This window comes from Moschus berezovskii, chromosome 6 (assembly GCF_049115385.1).
Source record: "Moschus berezovskii isolate FMDL1 chromosome 6, NW_MosBer_1.0, whole genome shotgun sequence".
Taxonomy (NCBI): domain Eukaryota; kingdom Metazoa; phylum Chordata; class Mammalia; order Artiodactyla; family Moschidae; genus Moschus; species Moschus berezovskii.
This window is the reverse complement of record NC_142465.1, coordinates 18,761,945-18,785,927: the sequence shown is the minus strand read 5'-3', so window position 1 is coordinate 18,785,927 and position 23,983 is coordinate 18,761,945. Positions and strand designations below refer to the sequence as shown.

Below are 23,983 nucleotides of genomic sequence, written 5' to 3'. Positions count from 1 at the left end.
TTCAATTCCTAAATCCAGATTTCACTAGCATATTATTAATCGCTTACCTATAACATGTCTTCCACTGTTTTGAGATGTGAATTATTTAAACTTCTATCCAATATGTCTTCATACATTTTTCCTGTTGATTTATTAGATATGTCTTAGAGACAGAACTTATTTTCAAGAAGATGCTGTGCACTTTTACGCACTTAGTTTTCCAGTCTCTGGGAGAGACTTCTTAACATTGCAGTATAGGTAGAAGCAAAATGACAGGACGAATGTTTCCCCTTTGGACTGGAATTATACATAAGTCCATGGTCATTAAACAAATCTGGCCAGGGTAGGGGTCAAAAGAAATAATCAACGCAGATCCAAAGTGAGAGAAGCAGATTCTCCTCCCGTTAGACCCCTCCATCTACTGTGCCCCTCCCTCGCCCTCGAAAACCTTTTGCCTCGAGTCAAGAAAACAGGGTGTGGGTGCAGAGGAGCTGCGGTTAGAACGCACCTCATCATAAGCAGCTGAAAGCCATTCGTGATCCAGTTTAACCTCTTTGCCGCGGTGCTTTATACAGTCGACAGAAAGAAGAAAAACGCGTTTATACGCAGGGGAGTGGGGAGGAGGTATGGGAGAGAGCACCAACTCCTTCATTCAAAAAATTTAAAGAACTTTAGAGAAAGCTCAAGGTTAATATTTATTCACTTCTTTGCCACCTCTCCTGCCCACCCCCAACAATTCTGCTGTGCATTTTTATAAGGGAGCTTTAACTTGTAAAGCGCCCTAAGCAGAGATGCGGAATGAAAACATCTCTGTGGCTCGCGTTCGGAGAGCCGAGCTGCTGGGACACCCCTCGCCGGGACGCAGGCTGGACCCGCGGCTGCGAGCGGCGCCCGGCGGCGCGAACCCGCATCCCAGAGCCGGCGCGCCGCTTCCCCCGCCGCCGCGGGCGACCCCGCGCCGGCGCTCTCCCGTCGGGAACCGGAGAAGGCTGCGAGCCGAGCGAACTTCCGAAGGCCGGCCGCCGCGATCCCGGGCCCCCGTGGGTCGCCTCCGGGTGCGCACCTTAGGGGGGGTGTGGGGGGGTAGGACCACCCTGCCGGCTGCTGGCCGGGGAGCCGCAGGGCGCCGCCCGAGCGCGCCTCTGGGGTGAGGGTTGAGTCTCCAAACGCCGCCTGAGCTGACCTCAGAGCCGTAGGCGAAGTCACCTACCGGCGAGAACGACGCTGTGGTTAAGAGAGCACATGTGGAGGAATCTCTATTCTGAGCAAAGAGAATGAAGTTTCGCTTCTCCTGAACCCTTAAAAAGCGCCTCCACGACTACAGAAAGAAGTTAGTGGTTAACCGAGTTGCTGCTCCTATTTCATCAGTGGTGCTCTCCCTCCTTTAATGGCTAACTCTTGGGAAAACGACATATTTTAAGCTTTCCATCCAAATATTGATATTGGCAAATAGATCATCCAACCGTCCCCTGGTCAGGACAGGGCACTTTTTGTTTCACAAGTTGGCATTCGGCATTAATCCATATCACAAACTGCTGCTGATTTGGGGGATGAAGCAGAAGACGTGTCATTCTCTTTAACAGTAACTTATGCTCGTGAATGTGTGAAGTGGCACGCACACTCACTCTTCTCCCTGCCTGCCACGGGGAATGAGCCCCTCTGCAATAGGGGAAAGCCAGGTTTCCTTCTGATGGAAAGAGGTTCCTAGCGGGTGCGTTCAGTGCCAGTCAATGGTCCGGTCTTCTCTTAAGATCTTGCTTTGCAGTAAACATTTCTTACTGGATTAAAAAAAAAAAAATGTCCTTTTTGTTACACTGACGCACTACCTCTAGCAGGGTGGCGCCCGCCGCCTGGGAAGATGTCTACTAAGAAGGAATCCCCTGGACCTGAGCGGATTACGTCATTTCTTAGCTCCCCATGGCAGACTCCCCCAAGGACATTTGCTGTAGAGTCAGATTAGTTAAATACTTTCCTAGCTTCACAGTTTGCTCTTACAAAACGTCGTGAACGCACAATTTATTAATGATGTTCAAATATAAGAAGCAATTAAAGTATTTACTGCTGTTCTACCAAGTCCTTCGGCGACTCTTTTTCAAGTTCCCCAAAAGAAAGGGGAAAAAATGTCTCTAAATAATTCATTTATATTAGATTCTTTGTCAGACTTCAACCACTTGTGCAATAACAAATATATGTGTGTGTACATATATACACACATGTATATGTATATAAGCTGAATTCTGGAGAACTTTTAGTTTTAGAACTAATGTGAGGGGAAATCTCCTTAATGCAGTAACTTATAGGGAACCCCCATATTTCCAATAAATTCATTTCAGGTTAACATTAATGAAATTATTTGTTTTACTCTGTATTTGATTCACATGTCCTGCTTTTGGGGAGAGGGAGATGCAGTCATTCCCTTGCTACAGTAAGAATTACTCAGTAATTCAATTGAATTAAAGAAAACCTAAGTAACTGATTATTCTTTGTTTCGTAAGAATGCCCTTTAATCTTGTATCCTTTTCATGTTAATACAACTCTGGATGTTGTCTTAGAGTTTAAAAAGAAGTATAAACTTTGGCAAAATAAAGGAAAAAGACTTTATTAATGTAATTTTTATTTTCCATGAAATAGATCTATGGGCAATGTTTTATTTGAATTATATGAGCTTCTTAGGGCATCTTTAAATGCTGGATCACAGTGCAGGCAAACCACACAGGATGTGAGAGCCTCTCTAAAGTATCTCATGCAACTTTTTGGCTCTAGAAGTGAACACTGAAGAATCTTGTAAAGCATTTTTAAAAATTGCCTTCAAGTATGATCTATTCAAGGTGGGCATTAATTCTACTCAATGTTTTCATCAACATATATATTTGATTCATTTACAAAATTTTATGAAGTACAGTTTCTTAGGAGGGCTAGTTAAAGTCTTAGACTACAAGAAAACTTGGGAGACAAATATGTTTGGAGAAGGTAGAATAGTGAAATTAAACCAGTGAAGATCAATATAAAGTTCCAAATTAAGACTTAAAATATATATATATATATATACAGGAGAAGGGCAGCAAAGATTTATTATAAGGGGCCCATAGATGAAAGATCTGAAGACACTTTGAGACAACAGTGTGACTTAGTCGCTAAGGTAGCAGCCACAGACTTAGCTTATTTGCATTAATGAAAGTGAAGCAGTCACATATGAAGAAAGATCACGTCCCCACTACACACTGTATTATGCAGAAATCTAGAGAACAGAGCATTGCTCTGGAGACTGTTTTTACTGAGAGAAAACAACAATTTTGAGCTTTGCTAGTGTACAGGGGGTGAGTCAAAGAGAATTTGGAAACCATATTATGGATAGAATTGCTAAAGGAGTTAGTGATTTTTTAGCTAAGACCTACAAAAGAGTAATTCAATTTATTCAGCTTAGCCCCAGTGTGGAACTAAGTGGATCAAGGTCAGTTAGAAAACAGTTTTTTGTTTTGCTTTGTTTTTATGTAAGAAGCAAACTTTTTTCTTAAACAATGATAGTTCTCTGTGACTAAAGCAGGCTAATGGTCAAAGCTGCATGCTTCTGGACAAGAGATGTTACAGAAATCTATCTTATCTAAGTATCTCCCAAATCAAAGCTTCCAAATCATGCTCATGATGCCTACACTAGCATCACATCACAACAGATTCCTGTACTACCAAGTTCCAAATTAGGATTACTCTTTTCTGTAAGAAAATATAACTTTGTATCATATTTTACCTTAATTATGAGCTAAAATTAAAGAGTACAGTTAGAAAGCAGGTGTTTTCTGTCAAACAACCATAGTATTGTTTTGGTCTGATTGTATTTTCCTTATCTAGATAACTTTATCAACTTCTAGCATAATGTATATATAGACATATCTATGTATAACATCAAAAATACTGCAAGGTACAAACTAGACTCACCCATGATTTGGGTCCAGCTCTGTCCAACACCTGCTGACAGTGTTATCCTGAGAAAGGTATGTACCCATTAAAGATTCTGTATCACCTTCTGTAACATGAAACTAGGAGTAGTACCTGTGTCAGAGGAGGGGAGTAAATATAGAAGGAGTTAATGTATATAAAGTATTTAGAGACAATGCCTGACCATATTATAGGCACTGAATGTTTACTATTATGATTTTTTAAATTCAGAATGGGGAAGAATTTTTAATATTTTTTTAAAATGTTTACAAAATTTTTATTTTTAATAAAAAATTTTTAAAAAATTTTAATTTTTAAGCATTTTTAATAAAAATTTGCTGTTGTTTAGCTGCTCAGTTGTGTCTAACTCTTTGCGACCCTATGGACTATAGCCTGCCAGGCTCCTCTGTCCGTAGGATTCTTCAGGGAAGAATACTGGAATGGGTTGCCATTTCCTTCTCCAGGGGATTTTCCTGACCCAGGGATTGAACCTGTGTCTCCGGCACTGGTAGACAGGTTCTTTACCACTGAGCCACCAGGGACACCAAATAAATCTTATGGACATAGTAAAAATAAATGGTGCTAAGTAGTAAAAAGTGATTTTAAAAACAGGAAATTCAATTATTTAAATTAAGAAAATGAAATAATTATGGTTATTTAAGAGCTAGAAAGAGGAGAAAGGGTCATATATCAGAAACAAATCTCCGTGAAGATTCTATGTCCTGAGGTGTTCGTATTAGTGCAAGGTAAATGTGCTTGCCCAAGATGACTATTCATTTAGGCTGTAAGCACAGGTATTGCCTCTAATAAATTTTCCAAGGTTTTTGTGACTTGGAAGACTCAGATCCTTCTCCCAGCTCTGTTATTAACCATCAATTTGTATAACCTAAAAGAAATATAATTACCTGTTAAGGTCTCAGCTTATCTTGTTAAGATATTCCCATTATAAATCACGTTTTGAAAAAAAAAAAACTATATTGAAGTTGTTAGAAATAGAATTCTTATCCATTTAACTATATGGTCTCCAGGAGGCTGCCATGGTCTGAGCCTTTGTGTTCTTCCCAAATTCATAATGTTGAGACATTAATCCCCAATATGATGCGTTTGGATTTGGGACCTTTCGTAGATAATTAGAGATATATTTGGTTATGAGAGTGAAGCCTCATGATGATATTAATGCTCTTTTGAAGGGATGAAGAGCCATGGGTCTCTCTCCTGCCATGTGAGATCATGGTAAGAAGATGGCCTAGTGTAAGCCAGGAAGAGGGACCCCTCAAGAACTGATCTCTGAATTCAAGATTTCAGAACTGTGAGAAATATTTGTTGTTTAAGCCACTCAGTCTATGGTATTCTGTTAGAGCCACTCAAGCAGACTAGGACAGATGTCTTCCAATTCTTTGATTCTAATATACTCCACATAAATACTAGAAATTCTAGCTTTTTCCAGCCATTGCTGGGGTTAGAGGACTCGGAATGGTGCTCCTGAGAGCCTCATGGACTCATTCCCTGGGGTAAAGCAGCTTGTTCAGGATGTCCCTGTGTGCAGCAATATCCTTGTGAGGAAAATATTTACAAAGAGTTCTGCCAGTGTCTATACTTGGAAGCAGCTTCACTCAGATTTAAGAAGTATCAGCGTATGTGAAATAAAATCTCAACAGACTCTGAGAGACTAATGCCTCTTAGTCATTCAGTTTTCTCCCACTTAACATGAATTTAAAAAAAAAAATGAAAAAAAGTCAGTGTACCTATAAATCAGAGACTTTGTGATAGGCAACTATACTTTTATCATTTCGTATCTGAATAAAATTAGTGTTTTGCCTGTGCTCAGTCATGTCTGACCCTTTGCAACCCTATGGACTGTAGCCCTCAGTGTCCTCTGTCCATGGGATTCTCCAGCAGGAATACTGGAGCGGGTTCCCATTCCCTTCTCCAGGGATCTTCCCCACTCGGGGATCAAACCTGCGTCTCTTACATATCCTGAGTTGGCAGGTGGGTTCTTTACCACTAGCTCTACCTGGGAAGGATTTGCCTAATCATGCTTATCATTATTTTGAAATTAGCCAGTAATTGTTGGTAATAACATTATCTGACAATACTAACACCTTCCTATTTTTGAAAACTATCACATAGCAATTTTCCGCCTAGAGAACACACGTGTAATCTAAAATCTCTAGACTGGACAGGTCTCAAGGTACTTTATCCAAAGCTACTTTCCAATCCCTTTCCCCACTAATTCCCTCTCTCTCTCACCAGGCTCTTTCAGTTGTGTCCAGTCCCTGAATTGTTCTACTCTCCATTCCCCGTACATGTTGCTGCTGTCTCCAGGTATTTATTCAGACTGTATCCTAAAATGCTTTCCTCAAGATCAATTAATCTTTCAAGGTCAGTTAAGTAAACACACTTTCCCTGTCCATTCTCACTTGGGAACTCCATGCCCCAAATATTTTTTAATCCCCATTAGGATACAAAAATGAAAGTTTCTTGTAGAGTTGTTTATTGGTGTACTCATCTTTTAAAATTATTTTATATTTGTGAAGATATGAAAGATACGAGTTTTTGTTCTCAATTTTAAAAATAGAATAAATAATTAGAAAGAAATAAAATCAAGGGATGGATATCTTTTTTCTTTGTCTCCCTAAAGAGATAATGAACCAATATTTTCCTCTGATGAGAAGGCATAGGAAGTAGAGAATTGGGAGGAGAGGAAACTGTGAGCCAGTCTAGCCAATTACCTGCCATTCCCTTTGGGACCTGGAAGTGGAAATATTTTCTGGGTCTATTTTGGAGTATAGAGAGTTGCCTACAGAGTTGTGTGCTGAAATTTCCACCTATTTTCTAGAAATATATTGTTTATTTATCCATGTGAATAAATAAGTTAACATGCTATTAGCAATGTACGCCTTTTACATTTCCAAAGTGTTCTGCACACTTTCAATGGAGGAGGCCAATATGTATGAATTTGAAGCACTAAATTCCACTTCTATTTCAAGGCAAATATTTAGAAGTTGGTTTTCAAGATCTTTTAAAAATATTTTGTCATTTCATGGAAATACTTCCTAAATAAAGTATGCAGAATTGATCCAATTTGGGGTTGAACTTTGGAAGATTGGTTTGGAAAGCTTTTCTGTGTCAAGTCACCATTTATTGAGTGCTTGTGATACCCAAGGGATTGAGCCAGGGGCTTCTCATCTACTTTGTCACTTGATCTCACTGCACCCTATGAGTTGTAGTTTTAATTTACTGGCAAGCAGACAGACTCAAGAGTCTGCTGCTTGTCCAAGGTAATGTATCAAAGTGTGGGTTAGAACACACAATGGTTGGATTACCCAAAAAACGTGTTCTCACTTTCTTCCATATATGTCATATCGAAATATGTACTGAGCAGAACAAAACTGATGTGCTGATTTCCTACTTTGTACTACATATTATACTAACTTATTCTAAATGATGGTTTCATTTTGAAGTTAATAGAACCTCCACGGTTAGACCAAATCTGAATGATGCAGAGAGAGATGAAAAACAGACCCACCCTTTCTGCCTTCTTGTAATTTTCTGTTGATGAATTTTGGAAGAGAAATCTTGAATAGCTGTGGAAGGAAATCTCAAATCCATGTCAATGAACGAAACAGTAAAAGTAGAGTTGAAGTTTTCTCTTGTTCTTATAGTTCCAATTAATTTAAAAAATATATTGCATATGAGTTAAATAAAATATATTATTTTTTAAAAATTTCTGTTTACATTTGTAATGTAGCTACAAGAAACATTAAAATTACATATGTGGCTCACATTATATTTGTATTGTATAATGCTGATTTAGACCGATTCAATGAAACTTATACAACAGGTTTGAAAGTTTCTAGTATGGCCTTCGGAGAAGGCAATGGCAAGCCACTCCAGTACTCTTGCCTGGAAAATCCCATGGATGGAGGAGCCTGGTGGGCTGCAGTCCGTGGGGTCACTAAGGGTCGGACACGACTGAGCCACTTCACTTTCACTTTTCACTTTCATACATTGGAGAAGGAAATGGCAACCCACTCCAGTGTTCTTGCCTGGAGAATCCCAGGGACGGGGGAGCCTGGTGGGCTTCCGTCTATGGGGTCGCACAGAGTCGGACACGACTGAAGTGACTTAGCAGCAGCAGTATGGCCTTTGTAGGAGAAAATAACTTTTTAGAAATTCCAAAAAAAATTTTTGGAATTAAAATTTTTTAATATTATTTTTTAATTATTATTATTAAATAAATTTTTACATGCACTCACCTGGTTACCACTGGTAGGTGTATTTAGGTCTTTATAAGGTGATGCTTTTGAACTGTGGTGTTGGAGAACACTCTTGAGAGTCCCTTGTACCACAAGGAGATCCAACCAGTCCATTCTAAGGGAGATCGATCCTGGGTGTTCATTGGAAGCACTGATGCTAAAGCTGAAACTGCAATACTTTGGCCACCTCATGCGACGAGTTGACTCACTGGAAAAGACTCTGATGCTGGGAAGGGTTGGGGGCGGGAGGAGAAGGGGACGACCGAGAATGAGATGGCTGGATGGCATCACCGACTCTGTAGACATGAGTTTAAGTGAACTCCGGGAGTTGGTGATGGACAGGGAGGCCTGGCGTGCTGTGATTCATGGGGTCGCGGAGAGTCGGACACGACTGAGCAACTGAACTGAACTGAACTGAAGGGGAGCATGGATTTGAAGTGTGGTTTCTCACTGTTGCTCTTGTGATATAAAAGTGGTTATAACAAGACCTCCTAAAATGTAGGGATGTTATGCAAGTTAAACTCACAGTAAAAACACACTTTTGTAATGTTAATTCAATTGGTTTACTTTTCTCTAAAACTTCATAGAAAGGATTTGTCTTTCTGCAGCACCTCGGTTAGCTATTATCCAAAAGCAAGGATGACGAACACCAGAGAAGCCCTCACTCTGACCTCTCAGTGCTAAAGCAGATGTAGCCCAACGATGGCACTCCTACCTGCTGCTTCCTGCACCCTTCCACACTGAGCTCGAAAGAGTCCTCATGACCCCTTCCACTAGTAGCCATTCCAGATCTACTGCAGAGGACTCTGGCCCTTAAGTGCTGGCAGGGATACAAGTTATAAATGAAAAGTCACATGAAACCTTTCACCTTGCTAAATGTTTGACTTCGGTAAAATTCTGGATCCTAGAAACAGTACATGAATTGCATGATATTTGGCATGAAAGAAGATTGGTGGTCAGACTGTACTGCCTAAAGCATGCATTATAAACACACTACATTTTTTATTTTCAAATCCATTCTATTCATTTATACAACCTTTATGCTTTAGGTCTTAAAACTGGATTTATAATATGATGCCAGATATAATATGGCTCCCATTAAGAGATTCCATTTTTGTCGCATTTCAAATCATACCATTTGAAAAATTAACAGCTATACAGTCCTGGGTGTTCGCTGGAAGGACTGATGTTGAAGCTGAAACTCTGATACTTTGGCCACCTGATGTGAAGAGCTGACTCATTTGAAAAGACCCTGATGCTGGGAAAGATTGAGGGCTGGAGGAGAAGGGGACGACAGAGGATGAGATGGTTGGATGGCATCACCGACTCAATGGACATGAGTTTGGATAAACTCCGGGAGTTGGGGATGGACAAGGAGGCCTGGCGTGCTGTGGTTCATGGGGTCACAAAGAGTCGGACACGACTGAGCGACTGAACAGAACTGAACTGAATACATATGGAAAGCCTGATACAACATAGACTACAATGTGGATGCAAATTCTATTTCTTACCACCAGTAACATAAGACTTCAACCTCACTTTATAAGATCATCCCTTATTAAAATAAAATTAAAATAAACAAACATACACACATACCAAACGAGAGTTAAATAAAGCAGAGTTAAATGCAATGATGCCATCTTAAAGTCTAGAACTGCAATGGAGGGTTCTTCTTTTTTATTTAATAATATTCACTATGTTTAGCAGAATCAAAGTTTCCTTTTCTCGTAAACTAGGATTTTTTTTTACTACAGTGTCCTGTAGATACTGTCTTTTATCTATTATCTTATTATTTTCTGCAACAACACATTGTACCTATCTCACAGAGGGATTCCCTGGTGGCTCATATGGTAAAGAATCGCCTGCATTGCAGGAGACTAGTTCGATCCCTGAGTCGGGAAGATCCCCTGGAGAAGGGAATGGTTACCCACTCCAGTATTTTTGCCTGGAGAATTCCATGGACAGAAGAACCTAGTGGTCTACAATCAATGGAGTTGCAAAGAGTCTAACATGACTGAGCAACTCACTTACCTCACAGGATAGCCTCTAGGTTGGTGGTAACTTATAGAAATGCAATGTTAAATATACATATAATTTAACATTTTTAGTACTCCCATTAACAATTTTTAAAACCAAATGATATTATTTTAATAATACGTATTTAATCCAAAATACTATTGTTTTAACATAGTCAATACAAAATTATAGGGCAACTGTGCATTCTTTTTTCATACTGTTTGAAATCTGCTGTGTATTTTATATCTGTTTAGACTAACCATCGGAGAAGGCAATGGCCAGCCACTCCAGTACTCTTGCCTGGAAAATCCCATGGATGGAGGAGCCTGGTAGGCTGCAGTCCATGGGGTCGCTAAGCGTCGGACACGACTGAGCGACTTCACTTTCACTTTTCACTTTCACACATTGGAGAAGGAAATGGCAACCCACTCCAGTGTTCTTGCCTGGAGAATCCCGGGGACGGGGGAGCCTGGTGGGCTTCCGTCTATGGGGTCACACAGAGTCGGACACGACTGAAGTGACTTAGCAGTAGCAGTAGCAGACTGACCATATTAAGAGGACTCTGTAGCTACCTGTGGCTTAATGGCTAACATTTTGGACAGCATAGATTTGAATTATAGTTCTTTATCTGCTGGAAAGAGGCTTTCTCTGAATCTCACAAACTAATGTAAAAACAGCTCCATCTGGATAGGCAAAAATATCATGGTGGGTAATGGATTTCATTCAATACTAGAATAGTAAGATTACATCTCCTATTAGTGATTAGTTAAAACAGCTTTGACAGACAATATTTTATAGAAAGTTTAAGGATCTTCTTCCCCTAAATTAAAGCATATGTGGTAGATAGCTTACTTGCCCCAATATAGTCATGAGAATCATAAATCTTGATGGTGAAAATTTTTCTTGCCTCTAAAGATGATGGAAACTGCACTTGGTAGGAAATATGTGAGTGCTGTAACACTAACGCATGAGCACAATAAGAAATTAGGATTTGGATTGCTTCCCACAGCACCTAGTAAGATCCATAAACCAGTATCATTAACTCTCCTGTTAGGACATTCTGGAATCTCCAAACATCCTATCAGCCTTTTTGTGATCAGAGATTTGCTTTGTCATTCTTATTAGAAGTGATTGGTGATGATCGTGATAGCACTGAGGGAGGCAGCCAGGTAGAAAGGTGAGAACTGAGAATTGGGGCTGGGCATAAAACATAGGCTGCGGCAAAGAACACAATGCCATTTTGAGACATTCATTTGAATAGTAGTATTTCCTAAGTCAATTACTGTCAATTCAAAATTCAGTCAACTAAGTGACAATGTAAGCTTATATTTCTACCTTCCCAAATCTTAAAGACAAATATTTGTCTTAATATCTCATCAAGATAACAGGAGAAAGCGTATCTCTACTTTTGATTTATTTTGAGGTTTTATTACATTTTTTAAATTAGAAAAATTTAATTAAAATTGATTCTCTTTTAAAATTTACCTTTTCTATTATCATAAGCACAAATGAATTAGTGTTAAAAAGATAATTTTTTACTTTGAAAGATTTTTTCAATGACCATTTTAGGGCTGGACACAATAAATGATGCTGCAAAGAACTTCCAGTATAACTCCATAATTAGGAAACGATTTTATTGACAAATCAGCCATAACGTACAAATTTAAGGAGCATCAACACCCATCATCTTCCTCAAAATTAATATTAGAAACAATTACACAGATCACAGAATAAGGAAACTAGAGATTAAATTATTTTAGGCTTTAGAGCAGTTTAATCATAAGCATCTCACTTCTCATACCAGCCTTTCCACTTTATTGATTGCACATATGAACCATAAAACCCCATCAATATCAGCTTTAATGTGGTTTTCTCTTGTAGGGCTCACATTAAGCTGAGATAAAATATTTTCCATCATTACATTATGTTGGTTTGTGGATGCTATTAGTAAAAATATGACATAACATCGTTCACAAAACAACTGCACATGGAGCTTACTTCCAAAGCCTCAATTTCTAGGCCACAACATATGAATTTATGTTTTCTTTATCAATTGACAGCTCAAGGCTCATTAACATTTCCATCTCAATCAAGTTAAAAGACATTTACAGGCTTGAGATGCAATAGAGCGCCAAAAGTAGATGAGGGATGCAAACTAAATGAATGCATCTCTAAATCTGCTAATCATTTCAAAATGAAGTATTTCAATAAAGAATAAGGAAAGCAGCAAAACAAACCAAAAGTTCACTGGATCTTATTACACAGCAACAGACTGAAAAGTCACTAGAGAATTTAGCTTCATGAAAAAAACCAAAACTCAGGAGAGTTAAGGATCCTAAGGGGTATGAAAGGTAAATGCAGCATTTTGCATATTCTACTTGCTAAGATATCACAGAATATTAACCACACAATAGTAACAGTTTAATAAAACTCATCTGCAATTTTAGAAAATATATTAACCTTATAAAATTATAAGACCAGGGTTTAAAAAATCGGAAAGATTTTTTAACAATAATTATTTTAAGGCACTTAAAAAAATTATAGAGTACTTTTGAATCAGGAGAATATTATTAATGAACTTGAATTAGCATTTACCCTTAATAAATGATAAGAATGAAGCATTACAGATAAAATATCCAATTCATTAAATTGATATTTAAATGTCATCTGGGACTCTGTGGGAGAAGGTGAAGGTGGAATGATTGGGGAGAATGGAATTGTAGCATGTATATTATCATAAGTGACCAGTCCAGGTTCGACGCATAAATTTTCCTCTGTTCATTTCTTTGCATTTGTGCTTTTTTAATAAAATTCTTTTTTAGAAATAAAAAAAAAAAAGTCATCTAAATTTAAATGAAACATATATATTTTTACCATAACTCTAATCTATTTAAGATGACAAACAAAAAAGCTATTTTCATTTTCTATTCTGAATTATTTTATATAAAATTTGTTTAAAATATATAATTATAATATAGTCAAATAAAATTTATTAATATATTAATAACCCATTAATACTATAAATGTTCCAATAAAATATAGCTATATTTTCTTATGATATATTTATGGTATTACAATTTATTATTGGTAACAAAAATCATCTCTAGTACACATGTTATAAGCATTTTAAATAAAAAAGAAATTGGATATGCAAATTCCATTACAATATTTCAAGAATTAACTTCTGGAAGTCATCCCACGTGAACACAGGAACAACAGCAAAACTGTATTTTACAGATGTAAAATAAGAGAAGTCCATCAGGAAACAGAATTGTGAAATACGTATATTAATACAAATTAAATACAGTACTCTAAAACATCGTATCCGGTTGGTAACATGACCAGATAGCCACAGATCTCTTGAAGCCATGTGCCATATGTTTTGAATGCTGAAGCTTGAAGGATTAGTTTGAAGTTTTCATCTTCTTTTTGCCACTTCCCCATCCACCACTGAGTTGTACAGGATTGTCACGGAATGATATACGTTCTTTCTTAGAAGATCTTGTATTTGTTATCATTGGTGCAAGTATTCCCTTAATTGAGCAACCTAGACAGTGATATTAAACGTACACATTCACTTAACTTGATCCAAGTAAAATTATATTTAAAACTAAGAAATATATTTGCCAGTCACATTCATTTTAGAACTACGTGATCTTTGAGTTTAAAAGAAAGTATTATGTTTCCTTTTTGTTTGCAATATAATAAAAATTTAGTATAAATTATATTTAGGTTAAATTAAAATGATTTTAAAAGTTAAATAGATATAATAATTCCTTCAATCTACAATCCAAATATCCCTGGTATTTCAACACTATGAGATATGTCTTCTAAGTTTGTAGTATATTTGCTTATGTTTTCATAATTTAAAATTTTATAACTGTCTATATTTTGTAAATAATGAGTACGTTAAAAATTAGTTTTAGAAGTGGTCCTATTGAATTAGAACTTTTTCAGAAAAAAATAATGCTTGGCAAATTTTGGGGGAAAGTATATGAGATGTAGATTCTAAAGATACTCATGGGTTCTAGTCTGGCTGCATAAAACAGAGCTTTGTGACTGGACAGGTCACAGCCTTTCTGAATCTTGGTTTTATAAACGAGGGAATGATTATACATTACAGGGATGTTGTGAAGATGAACTTCCTGATTACACTGCGAAGGTGGTACAGCTGGGGGAATGCTTTGTAAACAGGTGCTATAAAAGTGGAAGAAATGACGATTTACACTCAAGTTAGAACTTACCCAGAGAAAAGTAACAAAAATTGTGAGAGGTGCAAAGCACATAGTCGTTATAAGAATGGGATGGCATTTTAGAAATATTTTACTCAGCAAGAACCTGAGATACCCTATCAAGAATACTAGTAAAGAATTATGATCGTCTGCTTCACGTCTCCTGGGGATTAAACAAGTGCACAGGGCTGTCTCTGGGGGGAAACGGCCTGAGATGCAGCAGAGTGAGGCATTCCAGAACTCCCTCAGTCCTGGTTTGAGGCAAAGGTTCAAACCACGTGATTCTTCTTCATTACGATGCTTTTGTCTTTAAATAAGTTTAGAGGGAAATATATCAAAATTTTTTTCAATATTAATACTTCTCCAACTTAAATTTAAAATATTTACAAATATATGTCCAAACAGAAAAATTTGAAAATATTAGACCATTTGTGGAATTTGGCCTGTGATTCATATTTGGTGCAACATGAGCGGTAAAACTGATTGTAAAAGTCCATCTTATACTTAAGAGCTTTTTAAAAATAGAGTATTGCTTTTTTATTTTTAATCTTAGAATTGTGAGGAGGAAAACAAATTCAAAAGTGTTAATGAGCCTCTGTAAAAGGGGCAAATTTTACTAGTCCACAAAGAAAATCTTACTAAAAGGCAAGGGAAAAAAAGTTAAAAGCTATTGTCTTAGGAAACGATATTCTAGAAATGGAAAGGCTGACGCTTATGCCTATAGGCAGAAGTCTGTGATGGAGTTAGAATGGAGTGCAGTTTAAGAGGCCTTCACAGCTGCCACTTGTGAAGAAAATCTCAGCAGAGAGACAAAGGAGAAATGCCAAGTGAAGTTGGCTTCTATGTGCCGGCCAGATTTAGCCTGCGTTAAACTACCCCTGGTAAATTAGTCAGTATCCTTTGTGAAGCTGCAAGAACTCTTTCAAGCAACAGGATGTTACTGCTGCACGAAAGCAAGAATCTCCTAATGATAAAACAGTGACCTAAAAAATTAAGAAAGCATCCTCAAAGCTTGTCCTCTATTTATTCCAAATTGGAAATATATGTATATATATTTTAGCCAAATAACAGAATGGAACCTCCACTTTGGTTTATTTAAAATAGCAACAACAATAGTAACAGCAATTGACTTGCCCTAGCAGTAAACATCAGAGAAGGCAATGGCAAGCCACTCCAGTACTCTTGCCTAGGCAGCAGCAGTAAACATTCTTTGATGAATAAACTATTTGTTGGATAACAAGTATCTATTTATGAGAACACATTAGTAAGTGAGAATGCTTGGGCTTGATGGAAGGTGTAGCATGCAGGATTGCAAAATGGGACATATTTAGAATTCAGGTACATTTATTTAAGATAAAAAATCAAGCTTGATTGAAGAGTAAGCATATTTCCACAAATGGCTTAACACAAATGTTTTGTTCCAATAGAGAAAAATAAATAAAGTTCCTTGCCGGCATTATTCAAGTTAATAAGTAGAAATAAGTATATATTTTAAAATACAATTTGATAACATAGTTCATTATTGTTTAAATATTTTTGATGAAAGTATCTTAATAGTATATAGATGTACTATTTAATGCCTTTATTCTTAACATAAGCTTTTCATCAAAGATGGCAGATAAAGTGTAAGAATGGTGGCACTTTATAAAGTATTGACATATTTAAAAATAATTTCATATAATTCTAAAATAACTATTTCAAAATTAAATAAAGTGAATTGCATTACAGTATAGCTTTTCTGTACACCAAATCCTGCTTCTGAACAGTGTTTCTGAATTCTAAAAAATCTTTCTATTGACCACAAATTTATGTAAGGCATATTTTTTTCCTAACAGTGTTCTGTTGTCTTTAGTATTTTGAAGCTGCTGCTGAATCTTCAAGCCTTTTGTACTTGTCTACAGTGTAACCCTATATTTAAAAGGCAGCTTGTAATTTTTCATTGTTTAGTATAATTCCTTTGGCAATAATTATAACTTAAAAACATTGTGTGATATTACAAAATAGATTTATAACAATTTTGAAGTACATTTTCTTCAAATGGAATGGAATGAAAATTCTATAGGAAATTAGTCTTTAAAATTACATAAACACTCTTGTGAATATATATATTTTAAAAAATATTTTAGATGTGATTAAGTTTGCATTTCATTATTTTGCTATGTGTAAATAAGCAATTTGAGCAGTAATCAATATAGCTTATTCTCTCATTGCATTTAGTGAGAGTCTTTGTTATCATATAAATTCCTGAACCACCAGAAATACAGAAATAAATTGAGGAGTAAAGCAAGACCCCTACGAAGGAATCACATACTGGCATTCATTGTAAAGCTATTACTTTGTCCTTTGATTACTCTAGAAATGAAAAAAGAAAATAAAGAAGCAATTTAATAAGTCAATGTATAATCATTCTGAAATTACATACTCACATGAAAATACAATAATGAGAGATTTTACCTCAAAAAAAATGGATATTAGAACTAGACTACTGATGGGTTCCTGGAATAAAAAAATTATAACTAAAGGATCTTTGTCAGTTTTTCTCTTTTCTGCACATTATTGTTACAAATTTTACCTTTTCTTCGACAACAGTCTACTGCATATTTGCAGGTGACCATACAAATCAACCAACCAGTCTCTTACATATATGCTGAAAGTATGTCTTGATAAGTACAATCTATCTTCCAGTAAGTCACTTCTTTGCCACATAATCTGTGTTCTGCTAAAGATTTGTTCTGGTCCTTTAAAATTTTTGGGGGGTTAAATCCTTGGTTCTTTAACAAATGTCAAGGTCTATATACGCTGTGTTTTGATAAGTAATTTAATATGTAAAATGCTTTGAATGACGCTGCTGGTATGTATAAGAAAAACTTCCTTAAACAGGTTAAAATAGACATTTCATGATGTATAGTAATACGTCATTGGATTTTCGTTGAAACACTCTGTGTCTGGACATAAAAATCATTTCAAAGTCCTTCTCATATTGTACTGCTTAACAGCAGAAACAGCAGAAGTAAAGCATGAAGGAAAAAAGTTTCAACATTTTAATGAAAGTGACCAGAACAAATTTTTAGCAGCAAAGCATTTACATCAATTTAAGTGCTGTGAGTGAGTTACACTGGGTAAGTTTGAGGTTGAGGTAGATATTATAGTGTTCAAGTAACAGTTGCTTTTAAGGGCTATTGCTATGTCCAACCTTGAGTTGTAATGATCATTTACAGATAGTTTAAAGTCAAACACTAAGAATGAAAATAAAACAAATAAAGGGGTTGTTTAGATTGCCTCCGTATAACATGGTATTTTGCTTGTTTTGACTTTGTTTTCAAGGTTTTTGAGTGAATAAAACTTTTCTCTATAACATAAAAATACTAATAACATTTTCCTGTTTCTTGAAATCCCAACTGGACAATGACATTTACAGTTATCCTTCTTACCCAATATTTAAGAGACATATAAAAAGAGAACCAGTTAGGTTTGGTACATTTGAAAGCCACAGACTACCCACTGTATGTGTTATTGTTACTAAAAATCATGATGCCTGATGTTTCTTTTTAAATCAACATGACACATATAATTTGCTTTGTCTATGTACATTTATTTTGAAAAGGCTACTCCTAATGTGCATAAAATCTAATACATATCATAGAGGGTGGGGTATCCTGATATACTGCATAGATTTTTACTTTTGTATTTTGCACATTTCTTGATCTTTTATAATAGCTACCATTCATATCTGAACTAGAATCTTTGAGGCCTCCCTATAGTATGCACTGTTTCTGGGTTTTATTATTTTTAACACACCGCTGTGTTGATTTCTTCTTAGAGATGTGTTTGCACAGACAAGGATGGCTAGAATACGGTGCTAAAATTACTATCTAGTTTCTTTAAATTCTGTTTCTTGTACTTATATTGTTTAATGCTGTTCTCATTTTTTTCCATGGGAAATTTTTTCTTTTTAGTGATTTAGTGATTTTTAGTTTTAAAATCTAAATAGGTTTTATGATTTTTTTCATAATTAGATTAGCTTTCTGTCATGTGACCATTAAATAACTCTTCTTTCCTGGTGTTTTTGGCTTCCCACCAAACTACTAGATGCTTATTGAGTATCTGAACTCCTATTAATAAATTGACTAGATAATAAAAAGTATAACTCAATAAGGAATTAAGAATGAAATTTAATAATCAATAAATTATCTAGGCATCTGTTTCCTTCTATACACAGTTGGTTCTAAAAATCAGGTCATAGGTCCATTATTCTTGTCAATTCAGAAGAAGTCTGCTCCTAGATTCTCTAATCACTCTAAAAATATTCTCTTCACTACTCTGTTTATCATACTTATAACTAAGTGTCCATAAGTATTTGTATTTAAAGAGTAATGGCATGAATTATGCTAATAATTGAGAGTATTTTTTATACTTAACTGATATGCATATTCTTTTGAAATAACCCAGTTCTTTGTCTTAGCCCTCTTTTTCCCATGTTAATTAATTTTGCTGAAAGTAAACATTTAGCAAAAAAATATGCATTTTAAGTCAATTCCCAAATGTTTTATCACTGCACAGTTATCCTTTGACATTTAAATATGTAAAACCTAAATTAGATTTTCAAGATCACTTGGAGTCTTTGAAAGCTTGAGCTCAAACTCTTCCTTTTATTTACACATTCATTCAATATGTATTTATTTAGTGCCTATTATGTAGCAGGCACTGTTCTATTCTGCCTTTCAACGAAGCCCCCCTGTCAATATACTTCCATGTGCCAAGTAATATTAGTAACCATCATTCCACAGTTGCTTTCCATTTCACTCTGTTCTCATAATTTCATCTTTACAATCCTCATATGGAACTTGTATAAAACAAATACTTATTTCCACATTCCCAGATAGTGAAGACTTGTGGATAGGTTTCCCAAAAACTTTCATGGAAACTTTCATTATCCCTTTTCATGCTTATTAGTTCTTAGCAGGGAGACATTTGGCAACAATAAACATGACTTGCCTGAGGATTTATTATATTATTGCACTTAGTTTCATTCATTTGACAAATGCATTTCACATTTGACCATATCCATTTATTTTTGCACATTAAGCTAGTGTAAGAAATTGGTTTGAAAGTGACAACAATAACAGAAAAAAAAAGGAGTCAGTTTATTTATGCAGGAAAGGGGTAAAAACTAAAATACTACAGTTAGAAACAGAATGCTTTAACATATTATCAATAGAGCATACATAGATCCTGTCCTCAAAAATGTTAAAATGTGTGTAAGTTGTTTTCTTATTACAAAGAATAAATGTAGTTGACATACGTATAACTAGCTCTCTCACAAAAGTACAGTTGAAATTTGTCTTTCTCTGGATAATATCAACTGCTGGAGAAACCACTGTTTTAGATCTGTAAATATTATTCTGTGGTTGCTAATAACTGTTATATTTAACTGTGTCTGGAATCATTGTTGACTGTTTCATTAGACTGTCTCAGATTCTGGAAACAGGCTGTATCGGGCTGTTAAAGGACATTAAATCAATAGCTATTTATTATGTGCCTACTCTGTGCTAGACTTTTAATATATGTCTATTAGATGTTTCCAGCAACCATGTCAACATGAGCGTTGTATAATAGTAATTAATTTTGACTATCCAGTTCTGGTTACGGGAATATTTTTAGGGTTGAAGTATTAATGTTAACATGTTTGTTTATTCAGGGACACAATATTAAGACCTAACAAATCTGTGTTCTTAAAGGTCCTGCCAAAAAAATTTGAGATCCAGAAAAATCAGAGTTAATGGTTTAAGCAATAATAAAATAAAAGCCTTAAAATAAAATTTTTATATTGTTAGAGACCAGCTCTGGCTGAACAAACTTTTTTAAAAATAATAATTCTATGATATAACTCTAAGCATCTTTATTGACATGTTTCTTTAAATCAAACATTTCAGATAAGAAACAAGAGGATAAACAAAGCCAGATTTTATTATCCATAGAAGAAAAAAGTTTAACTTGGCCACAGTTGTTTATAAAAATCTTATTTACCTTATTTTTATCTGTGGAAAAAATATAACATCAATGTCAGGGTTAAAGTTTGAATATTTTAATTAAGAAGTTTGAGAATTAGTTTTTACCTCTACAATGAATTTTACAACAGTTGGCATAGATAATGGTATTGTGGAATTATTTTATTAGAAGAATTTGTAGACAGAATGCCATCATTTACAACTATGCCAGTTAATTAAAAGTATTACTAGAGTGCACATTTTAAACAATTTCTTTATTGTGCATTTAGCATCAACAAAAGTTTGCCCTGTACAAAATTACTCAACTTTTTACTATCAAGTCTATTAAAAGACTAGTATATGCCATTGTCCACATTTTCTTATCACACATTTATCTTCAGTTCTGCCCAATATTAGTTTACTCGTGACCTGAAAATGTCATACCTTGAAGGAATAGCAGGGATTTAGGAGTTTCTTATGTTCCATGCCCTGGTATGGCACTTTATATTCACCATCTCATTTAATCCACAATATAGCTGTGCACAATATATTATCACCATCATTTTAAAGTTAAGGAAACTGAGGCAATGAAGTCAAAATTTTTGCCCAAAAGTGACAGTAACATATTTGAAACTTGACTTTATATGACTAAGTTTATTAAAAAGAAGACAGTATCATTTTTAATTTTAAGAAATAAAGAATACCTCTAATAAAATAGTACCATAAAGAAAATCATTAGGCAGCAAATGTGAGATGAATATCTTTTTTTGCATTGCTTCCAATGGACAAAACTGTCCATTATAAAATAATATCATCCTTAATTTCTGTAAGTTGAGGAAACACAAGAGAAAGGTATTTCTGTATCCATATCTATATTTTGTGTTGTGCAGTGCTTAATTGTTCAGTCATGCCCGACTCTTTGAGACGCCATGAACTATAGCCCACCAGGCTCCTCTGTCCATGGGGATTCTCCAGGCAAGAATCCTGGAGTGGGTTGCCATGCCCTCCTCCAGGAGATCTTCCCCACCCAGGGACTGAACCTAGGACTCCCACATTACAAGTGGATTCTTTACCATCTGAGCCACAAGGGAAGCCCATGTATACTGGAGTGAGTAGCTATCCCTTCTCCAGAGATCCTTCTGACCCAGGAATCAAACCAGGGTCTCCTGCATTATAGGCAGATTCTTTACTGGCTGATTTGCCTGGGAAGCATATCTATATATTACCTGTATCTATATATGATATGATAACCTTTAACATGACTTTTTAATTTAAGAATTACTTTATCAAAATATTTTTTCAGACAATTTTATTCTTCAGTTATGTCACTGCCTTTCTGTTTACCCACCAAGATCTTCTAGGTACTACCAGAATTTCTGAAGTTGTTCAAAGAATACTTCCATATTTCAATGATTTTGATGAATTACATGAGCACATGCAGTAATAAAACATTAATGAGTGTCTTCTTTGAACTTTGCAGAAATAGACATGGAATACTAGAGACTACATATTTTTTCCTTTAAGAAAATATCTGAAGAAGGACTTCCCTAGTTGTACAGTTGATGGAATCTGCCTGCCAATTCGGGGAACACGGGTTCGATTCCTGGTCCGGAAAGATTCCACATGCCAAGGAACAACTTAAGCCCCATGGGCCACAGCCACTGAGCCTGCACACATAGAGCTTGTGTTCTGGAATAAGATAAGCCACCGCAATGAGAAACCTGCACATTGCAATGAAGAGTAGTCCCTGCTTACTGCAAGCAGAGAAAGCCCAGGAAGCAACAAAGCATCCAAGACCGAGTACAACCAATAAATAAATAAATAAAATATCTGAGGAAAATGCATTAGAATTACATAACTATCTAGAGTTTTTATAAAGGCTGAAGTGAAGTCGCTCAGTCGTGTCCGACTCTTTGCGACCCCATGGACTGTAGCCTACCAGGCTCCTCCATCCATGGGATTCTCCAGGCAAGAATACTGGAGTGGGTTGCCATTTCCTTCCCCAGAGGATCTTCCCAACTCAGGGATCGAACCCAGGTCTCCTGCATTGGAGGCAGATGCTTTAACCTCTGAGCCAATACTATTTAGCAGACAGTTGAACCCAAACTCAATTTATTTCTTTATTACATATATATTTCAGTCTATACTGAAAAATATGCAAGTAGGAACATAAATGGGGCTTCCCAGGTGGCGCTAGTGGTAAAGAACCCCTCTGCCAATGCAGGAGAGGTAAGAGGCATGGGTTCGATCTATAGGTCGGGAAGATCCCATAAAGGAGGGCATGGCAACCTACTCTAGATTCTTGCCTGGAGAATCCCCATGGACAGAGGAGCTTGGTGGGCTACAGTCCATGGGATCCCACAGAGTTGGACACGACTGAAGCAATGCAGCAAGCACAGGGACATAATTAAACATAACTTTCACTCATCCTTTGACCACTCTACGTGACAGAAGAAAGCTGATCACCGAAGAATTGATGCTTTTGAACTGTGGTGTTGGAGAAGACTCCTGAGAGTCCCTTGTACTGCAAGGAAATCCAACCAGTCCATTCTAAAGGAGATCAATCCTGGGTGTTCATTGGAAGGACTGATGCTAAAGCTGAAACTCCAATACTTTGGCCACCTCATGCAAAGAGTTGACTCACTGGAAAAGACTCTGATGCTAGGAAAGGTTGGGGGCGGGAGGAGAAGGGGACGACGGAGAATGAGATGGCTGGATGGCATCACCGACTCTGTGGACGTGGGTTTGAGTGTACTCCGGGAGTTGGTGATGGACAGGGAGGCCTGGCGTGCTGTGATTCATGCGATCGCAGAGAGTCGGACATGACTGAGCAACTGAACTGAACTGAACTGAAAACATTTCTAAGCTTCCAATGAGGAAATAATTGATTTGTCAATTTAAGTTATGGAAAGCAGGGAATCAGTTGGAAGTAGCAGAGCTGCCAAAGGGTCAACATGCTAGTTAGAGATCGTGGGTCGTTGAAAAGGGAAATTTCAAAGGAGACACAGGTTAGGAGTAGGGTGACAGAAGGGTTGGAGAGCAGCAAGATGAAAAAATGGGGAGATGAATTCATCAGTGAAGCACCAGTGACTAGCATTACATTCATAAAATAGTCATTTATATTTACAACTATACACCCAATCAAGTTTTCTTACTGTGGAAGTGGAGAGAGATGGCTGATGTGGGTCAGCCACGTTAAAAATTAACACTGAAATTCATTAACAGATCCTTGCATTGGATACAATTCATTATTAATACTTTTAGAGAGAAAAACCAAAACTCCTTCACATGAGGTATATTGTTCATGTTTTTAAAATACCGAAATAATTTTGAAACACCAAAATAATGAAACTTTTAATTTTTTATTTTTGAAAATAAATTTAAGCTGTACTTAAAAGAATATTTATAATATTTTCTATATTATATATAATTATAAGGTACAGAAGTTAACTTCTAAAAAGTATAGAATTTTGATATTTAATTGAATTGAATATCATCTCTATTTTAGACTCATGCCTAATATATAACACATATTTGTATATATGTTTATATATATATATACATATATATGGAAAAA

At 36.2% G+C, this 23,983-nt stretch overlaps 1 protein-coding gene across 1 annotated transcript in view; it reads right to left on the bottom strand.

Annotated features, from left to right (window-relative positions):
* Positions 1-11,812: 11,812 nt before the first annotated feature.
* Positions 11,813-23,983, bottom strand: part of LRRIQ1 (leucine rich repeats and IQ motif containing 1) — a 224,601-nt gene continuing 212,430 nt past the window's right edge. The window contains exon 26 of the mRNA XM_055396048.2: positions 11,813-13,734. Coding sequence (XP_055252023.2) covers positions 13,592-13,734 — 143 coding nt within the window. The 3' untranslated portion in view covers positions 11,813-13,591. The remainder of the gene's footprint in view (positions 13,735-23,983) is intronic.